General features: G+C 35.2%; 2 protein-coding genes across 3 annotated transcripts; one reads left to right on the forward strand and one right to left on the reverse strand.

The window, feature by feature from the left end:
- Window positions 1–607: 607 nt before the first annotated feature.
- LOC107666557 (dual adapter for phosphotyrosine and 3-phosphotyrosine and 3-phosphoinositide-like) lies at window positions 608–6,420 on the forward strand. The gene is made up of 9 exons (XM_016457957.1): window positions 608–818; window positions 2,244–2,366; window positions 3,745–3,878; window positions 3,965–4,095; window positions 4,194–4,241; window positions 4,418–4,480; window positions 4,566–4,651; window positions 5,711–5,798; window positions 6,006–6,420. The coding sequence occupies exons 1-9, from the start codon at window positions 760–762 to the stop codon at window positions 6,027–6,029; spliced, it is 756 nt and encodes a 251-aa protein (XP_016313443.1). The 5' UTR covers window positions 608–759; the 3' UTR covers window positions 6,030–6,420.
- A 747-nt stretch (window positions 6,421–7,167) lies between these two features.
- Window positions 7,168–8,537, reverse strand: lamtor3 (late endosomal/lysosomal adaptor, MAPK and MTOR activator 3). 2 transcript variants are annotated; one of them, XM_016457959.1, is made up of 7 exons: window positions 8,434–8,537; window positions 8,168–8,213; window positions 8,059–8,093; window positions 7,904–7,962; window positions 7,687–7,820; window positions 7,524–7,587; window positions 7,168–7,427 (listed from the first exon to the last, which is right to left on the reverse strand). In XM_016457959.1, exons 2-7 carry the CDS (start codon window positions 8,180–8,182, stop codon window positions 7,354–7,356), a joined length of 381 nt encoding a protein of 126 aa, XP_016313445.1. In that variant the 5' UTR covers window positions 8,183–8,213; window positions 8,434–8,537; the 3' UTR covers window positions 7,168–7,353. The 2 variants fall into 2 exon arrangements, with proteins under 2 accessions (XP_016313445.1, XP_016313444.1); XM_016457958.1 differs by having other exon boundaries at window positions 8,398–8,532.
- Between the last annotated feature and the right edge of the window lie 1,714 nt (window positions 8,538–10,251).

Raw genomic sequence — 10,251 nt, forward strand, 5'->3', positions numbered from 1 at the left:
TTTTTGTAGCATAGTGTAGGAAATCAACACTTTAATTGACACAACCAATAAAATCTTTAGAATCAGCTGTGGGGCGGAGTTTGCACTGAAGTGGATTGGAGGAAAAAGTGCGCATGCGTGTCATGTGCCTGTCTGCCAATGGGAGGAAGCCACGCCCTATTTTGGAGCTCCCACCCCGTTTTGGATTCCCGCCCCCATTTGGAGATCTCCAGGCTGCAGTTATACACTTCTCAGAAAAACTGGTTCACCGTATCAGTGCGCAGCGTCCATAAACTGCCAATATTGATTTGTTGCATATGTCAGATAGTTCGCCCTCTAGCGGAATAATACCTATTAATAATTATACTTCATGAAATCACGGTCTAATTACATGATTTGTTCTTATACTATTGTGTCCTTATATTCTAACCGTCGTGCCTAACACCTTCAGCCATAATGACTATATTCACAACACGTACCTTATTGCCTAATTATTTTAATAATAATTATTATTATTATTGTTCTGGAGCTGGTGGCCAGTCTTGTATGAGAACTAGTGCAAATCAGCATATGGTTCCCTAAATTAAAACGACATTCATCTGTCATCTGTGGGCGGATCTATCGGACTTCCCTGTGCTGTCGCTTTCGATTGTAGCGCAATTAGCAGCCGTACGTGCGCAACGGTTGTGCTTCGACCTGACAGACATTAGCGCTGAGTGAGGCACTGACAGTGATCCAGCGGCGCACTGAAAACCTGCTCCAGTCACTGCAGATCAAACCATGAGTGTCAGCTCAACGCGGAGCAGCGGGGAAGACCTCGACGAGCTGGAGTCAGTCAGGTGAGGTGAACCAACACTGTTTATTTCTTGACCTATTGGACCTTTCTAAACGCATATTCACAACTCATGAAATAATAATAGGCTATATACCAGACAGAAAGCACATAAGCTCAGTTAAGTGCAATCACCATACACTTTTTATTTTTATTTTAAACTCCCCTAAATTAAGTTTGTGTATCCTCTTTTATGTTTCTTGACCTAAACCTGTTTGTGAAAGTAGTTTATCATATTGTTTTAAAGTGTTATACGCAAATGTTAAAATGAAAACAAATAGGCTAATAAAAAAACCCAACATAAGTTTATGAAAAACAAAATCTTGTCTGGTTAGTGCCGTTGTTTATTTGATTTGTAGCTACACCTGTTTGTTGTTGAATAGCGGCGTCAGCGAAAGAATGAGGAAATACTTCTGTCAATTTACTCAATTATTGTGAATGAAAGGGTTGAAGAAAACGGATTGCTCATTCACTGTTATATAATTTAACTTTTTTTGTTTTTTTGTTAAAGGGCAACATAGCAAAACAAACGTAAAGCATTATTTTTCAGTGAACATTTTATTTTTATAGTAATTAAACAAAGACTTTTTACAAAATCCCACAAATCCCAACATGTCAAGGTTATATTTCACCCCAAAAGAAGCCTGTTTTAGGACCAATAATTTCATTCATTCATTCATGCGTGCATTAATTCATTCGTTTGTTTGTTTACATTGTGACATTATTTTCATGACCTGTAAGCACTTTTACCTCAATACTAATTACAGTAATGCATGGATGTTTTACATTGGACTGTCAAAGGACTGTTGAAACAGTCACGATAATCATCCCATCCATAAACTAGGTTTTACAACAAATATTGTTAGAACATGTACATAGTTGACCATTTTAATAGCTTATTTTATTAATGAATTTATTTTGCATTGCAATCAAATTTACCCCATAACATTATGCTAAGGACATTACTTGATATGTAGGCATAATGACGACGGACAAACACACCATATCAATACCAGCATACTGGAACAACAGCAAATATGTCACTACATTATGTAATTAAACAGCACAATACAGCCTGCAGGTTATTGTATCAAGGTCGCTGTTCTGTAATATCAGTCTATTAAACAGAAAAGCATGGTGCTGTGTACAACTTTCTTGAAATACATGACAATCCTAAATGGATTTCCATTTAAGTAAAATATGCAAATGACGTGTCGGCTTTTTTTTTCTTGCTGCGGCAATGCAGTGATGCATTATCGTTGTTTTAAGAGAAATTACTCCTGTGCATCAATATATGATACACATATCCGTTGTGTTGTCTAACCCAGATTCCCATTTCCAAAAAAGCTGTCTAGTAACTGTGGATGTTGACAGTCAGTGGATATACAACTTGGCTTGGTGTTCAACTGCCCCATTCTGTTTCTTTCTGTAGCTGGTATCATTATGATTTGTCCCGACATGCAGCCGAAGCTCTTCTCCTTTCGAATGGGGTGGATGGGAATTTTTTACTCAGAAACAGCAACAAAGGACCTGACTGCTTTGCTTTGTCTGTCCGGTAAGAAATGTCCACTTCGGACAAAAGTTTATAAGTAATTTGTGGTCCACTCAGCTGAATCACTTTGATATTAAAGTGCAGTATGTTCAGACACAAATAGTCTTGAATATTTTCCTTGTGTGCACTCCATTCAATTTATGGAGAAATGTACCAGCAAATGCTATCATTAAAAATTGTATGCAAGTGTGCCTAGGACAATAGACATGGTAATAAATTAATGTAAAGACGTAATAAGTAAAGACATTTAGTAGACTTAGTTAATTAAAAATATCCTTACTAATTTAAAACTTCTTATAGCACTTTGCAGGTAGGCCTGTCACTTTTCTTAAACAGTTTTCTATTTAAAAATATTTTGTAATGTAATTCATTCACGTGATAGTGAAGCTGAATTTTCAGCATCATTACTCCAGTCTTCAGTGTCACATGATCCTTCAGAAATCATGCTAATATGCTGATTTGCTGCTCAATAAACATTTCGTATTGTTATCAATGTTGAAAATAGTTGCGCTGCTTTATATTTTTGTACATACATGTTTTTCAGGATACTTTGGTGAATAGAAAGTTTAAAAGAACAGCATCTATTTAAAATAGAAATGTTTTAAACATTATAAATATCTTTGCTGTACTTTTGATCAATTTATTGCATCCTTGCTGAATAAAAATATTAATTTCTTTAAAACAAATCTTACTGACCCCAAACATTTGAATGGTAGTGTATAAATACAGTATATGTAAGGGATAATCAACGGCTAGCCGTGCGTTAAAGGATTTTAAATGCACGACGTGGAGGCAAAGAACCACCCGACGCGAAGCGGAACATATTTAATACCCTAAGTGAACTTATCTGACCTTAAGTTATTTGCAGCAATATAGGCACTCGACATTTCTAAAATGAGTTTTCCTCTGACCTTTTATTAAGCAAACAAGTTAAAAAGTCAAAGGATGAACCAATATGGTTTTTGTTAGTCCTCTTATTTTTCCATTTCTCTTATTTTCTGTGGTTATTTAGATTACTTGGTTTTTCAGTTCCCCTTTTCAATGTATCAGCTGTAAACCTCACGTTGTCTTGTGTCTTTAAAGTAAAGCTACTTATTCTGACTCCTACTGAAATATATAGAATCTGATTCACACAAGCCATGAGGCAGTAACCTGCCTGGTCACTGTAACTCTGACTGATGCTTAAATGCCTGGTTATTTGGCACCTCGTTTATAGTGTGTGACTTTGTAGAAATAATGAACTGCCTATTTCAATACAACTAGGTGTGGTATCGCTTTTATACACCAGTTCTATAAACAAGTTAACAATGAACAATAATGAGAGTTCAGACACAGCAAGACAACACTTCCTCACTGCTTTTTCATCTCCAAACTTCTTCAGAGCAAAGGATTCAGTGAAACACTTTCATGTCCGGCGGCAGTTTGGCAAATATTCCTTTGGCTTCAATGAATTTCTTTCCCTTCAGGATTTTTGCAGTCACTTTGCCAATCAGCCGCTGCTAGGCAGCGAGACAGGTTAGCTATATTTACAGTTCACAAACTGCTTTTCAGCACTTCTCTGGCACAATGACCCTGTTTCCTGTTTCACTCTTGTAACCAAGGAAGCCTGATAGTGCTACGGTTCCCATACCCACGGCAGGTGGAAGAACCATCCATTTATGAGACAGTGTGTGTGCATACGGCCATGCAGACAGGCCGGCATGAAAACGACCTGGTGCCTAATGCTCCAGCAGTAAGTCCAAGTGACATTATACAGACCTACATGCACATACACGTCACATACACACATATTTGAAAGAGTAAAGTTGAGTCTTTTTATGTTGTCAACAGCTTGGCACTAAAGAAGGTTATCTGGTTAAACAAGGAGCGATCATCAAGGTATGGTTACATAGTTTACTATATCAATATAGACTAATTAAAAAAATTCAACCAATGTTTGCAGTAAATGTCAGTTCCAAGCTAATAAGGTAAATTGTAACTGGGTTAAACTGGTTCTAGAGCAAACCTAGACCTAGTTTTGTTGGCTGATGGTTTCATCTTTATTTTCTGGGCAGAACTGGAAGCAGAGATGGTTCACACTGAATAGATATGAACTGAAATATTTTAAAGAGAAAATGGTAGGTCTGTGTATTTTGTACAATGAGATTTATAATCAGATAAGAGTTAAAGTTGATTGTTTATCTCAGAAAACTGTCTCCTCAGTTTGTAGAGCCAATACGAACCCTGGATCTGACGGAGTGCTCTGCTGTGCAGTTTGATTACAGTCAGGAGAGGGTTAACTGCTTCTGGTGAGAGATTTATAATATGGTCATAATTCATGAAACCTACATTATGCACGTTTTTCTTTTTTTTTTGTGGCAAAATTCACAATTTGAGAATATCAACTTCCTTGAATTGAAACTGTAATTACAGTTACAAACTTTTATCCTGTTGGCTGCAGAGATATTTTAGTATCATTGATATACAGTTGTAGTTTTTGTTAATTAGATTTTTATATTTGATTACATTTGTTCTTATATTTTAAGTTTTAGTAATTTTGTTGCTTTTGTAATTCATTTGATTAGTTCTTTAAAATGTCTATATTGTTTTTGTATCACGTTTTTTATTTTAGTACTTAGACTTAAACTAAATGAAAATTAAATATAAAAAAGTTAACATTTATATTGTGTATATTTGTATTTTTTATGGTTTTATTTTTAGTTAATGATAATAACCCTGGTTTACTGTTGTAGTTCAACTTCAGAAATGTAATCAACAAGGCCAGTTCATTTCTGAATGGCATTTTTTTTTTTATATGACAAAGAGTGGCAGTTAAAAATGTTACTCATAATAGAGATGCCTTAAAATGTTTAATTCAATTACAAAAGCAAAGTTAAAAAAGTAAGACCCTTTTCTGTTGTGCTAGACTAGTTATCCTGTTGTTTTTACATCTGAAACTTCTGCAATTGGCCAACCATAAAATTATTGGCTATTTTTGGCAACTGAGAATGAGCTGGTATATCTGCAGCATTCAAGTGTCTGACAGCTTACAGTTCCTGTGCACACTAAATCAGCAGTACAGACAATCTGCAAAGCATGAATCAAAATTCACATTGTCTGTGTACAAAGTAAACTAAGAAGTAATAAGAAGTAATTACAATTTTATATAAAAATCCTAATATTCTGTTGTTAATATCTAATGTGTATCTGATATTTTCCTACGTGTAAGTGATTCTCAGTAATGAGGAAGTGTAGTCAGAAACTGCTATACATGGACTTCCTCCTACCCACATATTTTCCAACCCATGCTTCAGCCTTTTACTTCAAAATAAATCTCATTATTAAGATTTTTAATTTTTTTCCTATAGCCTGGTGTTCCCCGAGAGGACGTTTTATTTGTGTGCAAAATCTGGTGCTGAGGCAGATGAATGGATTAAAATACTAAGATGGAAACTGGTAAGAGGAACCAAAGTTAACCATGAAAGGACAGTCACTATGAATAATCAATGTATGTAATAGTTAACAAGTCAAATAGAATGTATTATTTCTTTGTTCCAGCGGTAATAAATTCATCTGACCCCACTTTACCAGTCTAATCATACTGCAAATATATTTGTCTGTCTGTTGTCCTTATCTCTAACGATGACTACCCTGCATTTCCAGTCACAGATAAAGAAAGGACGATGATGTTCAACATGGAGAGAAGTAGTAGCGGAGCAAATGTGAGCTGTGTGCAGTTATATATTAGTAAATACAGAGGATTCATTAACTGCATCTGATGCTCTGTGTTCTTGGCATCATGGTTGTACAACTGATCACACCCAAAATATCTTTTGGGCAATGAATAACACACGTTTTTACATCTAAGAGAAGCACAGTCCCAAGGCACCATGCTATTGTGCTTTATAAAGGTATCTGGAGGCAGTGCACTACCAGTGTTGAGATTATAATTGACATCAGTTTGTTTTTGTTTTTTTCCCATATTGTGTTCTGTGTTGAGCTTTCAGTTCTTCTCATTCTTCTCCAACCCCAAGTTAAACAGTGTGTCTGCTTTTAAACATATGTACATTCCCCCTTATATACATGTTTGCAATTTTGTTTGTTGAATCCTTTGGATGCAATAAGCTTTTTCCAGACTAGAGAGCTGCTGTAATTACATATTTTTGTAGGCCAACCTGGAAGCTAGAAGCTCGACAAAATCCCAACAGGAATTTTCCATTAGCTTTTGGATTTGTTCCTCATGATAAGCTTAATAAATAAACACAATGAATTTTAAAGCTTAAATATAATAACTGGAAATAAAATGCCAAATGTAGGATATAAACAAACATCACCACTACTAATAAAAAATATTTTCCCTGAAAGTTAGTTAGAATATCTCACAGGAGTGGAATTAAATACTACATGATGAGGCTGTGAATGCAGACTAGTGATTAGATGAGTCTGCCTGTTTGGCTTAATAACGTTTAATGTCCCCTACAACCTTTGTAGACCAAAACGTGAAAAAAAAAAAACTAAAACTAACCACAAACCTTATTTCAGGCTTTTAACCAAAAACCCACTCAAAAACCCCGCTGACTTCAGGATGATGGAACTGAAAGTGCTAAAATGCTAACTTGTTACTGGGTTTTAGGCTACAAAAATACTTAATCCCTGCAGCACTCTATAGATCACCAAAGTAAATTTACAATAAAATTATAAATTCTCTAAAGTAGCAATGCTACTGTGATGTGTTAACTAATAGTGAATACTCGTGTTGTTTAGAAACATGTACATAAAACCCATTTTCAAACCAAGATGCCCCTTTTGTAAAAATGTATTAAAGTCAATAAATAAAATTTATTTTTGTAAACCAAAGCAGGTTACATTCATAAAAGACATACAGCATCAAGACCATCCAACATTATGTATGTACATATGTGTGTGTGTGAACTAGAACACATAGAGGCATCAAGACATCCGACTCTCTTATCCTCATCCAAATGTCTGAAGGTGCTGAGATGAATAACTGCTAAGCTACTTCCACCACCTGCCTTAGTTCTTCAATCAGAGGAACTAGTTCCTTCTCAAGACTGAAGATCAAACCTAAATATGAAAAAAATATTGATCATTCAGTTGTTATTATAATGAACATTCAATTAAAGCATCTCAGTGGTTTTTGTACTACCCGTGGAGACTCACCTGTGTTAGCATTACTACTTGCGATAAAACTTATGACTAAGGGTAATCGATTAAACTGTACAATCTGTCAAGGAAATACATAACAGGACATATTAAAACCAGAAATCTAGAAACCTTAACAAGCAGTAAGTCAAATGTACTTTGATTTGTGTAAAGAAAGTACCTGGTATGTGTTGTAGTAACAAATGATGCTTTTATTTTTGGACAAGCCCAGCTTGCTGCCCTGGTCAGTTGCCAAAGCAAAGGTGGACAGGAACGCTGGCCGCAGTGCATATTCAGGAGCATTGTCATTGGCAACTAAAAGGGAAAACAAGCAAAATCTCAGATAATGCTTCAACAGATATAGAAACAGACCTGGAAGTCAGAGGTGATGCTGTTACCTTTGATTACAGGGACTCCATCTCTATCCGTCACCACTATTGCATGGAGTCCTTCAACACTGATGATGATGATGATGATGATGAGAAATGATCAGTTGTTACTCCGAATGCAAAATGAAGAAAACTTGTGTAAAATACAAGACCAATCTGTTTACCTTGGCAGTTGTTTATACAAATAACTCCTCAGATTCTGTAATAATTAAATCAAACGCATTAAGAACGCATCCAATAAAACTTAAGCAAATGCATGACAAATATACTCACGTCTGCCATATTCATTAGATTGACTATGTAGATCGCCTGCTGCACCCTGTAGCAAAAAGAGTGAAGAACGACGAGGAAATTACACGAAATGACATCTCATTGAAAATGCATTGAAATGCATCTCATTGTCTCGTTTGACAGTAACGTCTTACTAACTACTAACACCTCTAATCTAGTAAATTGTTATAAATGGAGGAAACGTTTGTTAAAATCATAATACGCAAAATTACCTTCAATTTAACCCGGTTTTATAAAAAGCTCCTCACTTGTTTATGTGCGATCATCACATGACACAAAACACAAGCCTTTCCGGGTACGTAATATCCGTTCAAACGTCACGTCCAAGGAGAGTCCGTGCAAAAGAGAAGGGTGTTCCTGCACAACCGGAGGCTGCAGTTTCAGGACTGCATTTCTAGGACCCTGGTGGTTTAGTTTGTAGTAATGTTTGTACATGTTGTTAAAGATATTGAATTTCAGGAACATTTTTTTTTATTTCAATTGTGATTTTTGATTTATAAATGCATCAGATGTTAATTACAAAGTGTGTAATACCTGCTTTGAGTTAACAATTTTAAATTTAAATGAATTTACACTTAAAATATAAATTAAAAATGTATTTCAGTCTTTAAACAACTTGAAAAAGTGGAATACCTTAAGTCTTAGTTTCTTGAAATATACTGTATATTGATTAGCCCCCTTAAGTTTAACTAGCTCATTATCAGGTATAATAAAGATGGAATCAAATTAAATCAGCATTTGCAGTCACTAAATTACAGCCAGATATTTAAAAGTTTGTAGAGAGGCAAGACACAAGACTCAAGAATGATTCAAGAATGCATATTTATATACTGTATATACTCATTTTTGCAATAACACATAATACAACATCATAAAAAAAGACCCCCTTTTCCATCAGTTGCTGCATGGACAGAAAGGCTGTAGGCTTCAACTCCTGAGAGAGATAAAAAAAAGAGAGAGAGGGAGGGAGAATTAAATAAGAAACATTTGCTTTAACTGGAATGAGTAACTGTGGTGATTTAGTGACTAGAGATAGTATTGCACATTGACATATAGTGTATATTATTGCACATATATTATTGCACCTTTACTGCAGATATAGTGTTCACATTTAGTAACCAGATATGGTATTTCACCCTGACATACTATTTAGTGCATTGTTTGAAGTTCTGATAAATAAATTGTTCAGACAGTGGTATTGCAGATTGACATACTGCATATTGTACAATATTGTATATTGCATGTTGTATAGCAGCAGTATAGACAGAAGAGATTTGAATGAAATAAGTGACTGTAGTTAAAAGAATAACGTGGTTGGAATAGTATTTTGGCATTGGTGCATTTTATGAGTTTAAAGTCCTGATAGCAACTGGGAAGAAACTGTTCTGTAAGCGAGTGGTTTTTGCTCTTAAGGATCTGTACCGCCTGCCTGAGGGCAGAAGATTAAACAGGTGGTGTCCTGGATGGGATGTGTCCTTGATGATGTCCTTGATGAAAGAGAGGAGAAAAAAGAGAGAGAGAGAGAGGGAGGGAGAATTAAATAAGAAACATTTGCTTTAACGTTTAACTCTGTAATATATATTTCTGATTTAACACTTATGCACTGTTGGGGTTGTAGAGAGAGAGAAACCAAACAGAATCATCATGTTACTGACATCTAATTCCAAACTCCAAATTTAAGTATATAAGAGCAAAACCCACCAACTGAATGTTCTCTCTTCTTTCCTCAATTGTTTGTCAATTAAGCTACAGGTAAATCTGACACATCTCACATCAACATGCTTTTATCATCTTTTTAAGTTTAATTAATGTGCTGGCCAGATTTACTTATTGTAGTCATTATATCAACAAGGTTTAGCTGAATTAAATCATGGCCACAAATTAAGAACATCGTAATAATCAATAAAACTAGCAATCAGGAATTAATTACTATTTCTTAGCAGTTCTCACGTTGGCTACTTAAACTTTGCATCGTTTTAAGGTTATAAAATAAAACTTAATTGAAAATCGGTAAAGTTACTCACTCTGATTGCTGTCCATGTCGTCCATCTTTAGTGATCCAATTC

The sequence above is a fragment of the Sinocyclocheilus anshuiensis genome, unplaced genomic scaffold (genome assembly GCF_001515605.1).
Source record: "Sinocyclocheilus anshuiensis isolate Anshui unplaced genomic scaffold, SAMN03320099.WGS_v1.1 scaffold63, whole genome shotgun sequence".
Classification (NCBI taxonomy): domain Eukaryota; kingdom Metazoa; phylum Chordata; class Actinopteri; order Cypriniformes; family Cyprinidae; genus Sinocyclocheilus; species Sinocyclocheilus anshuiensis.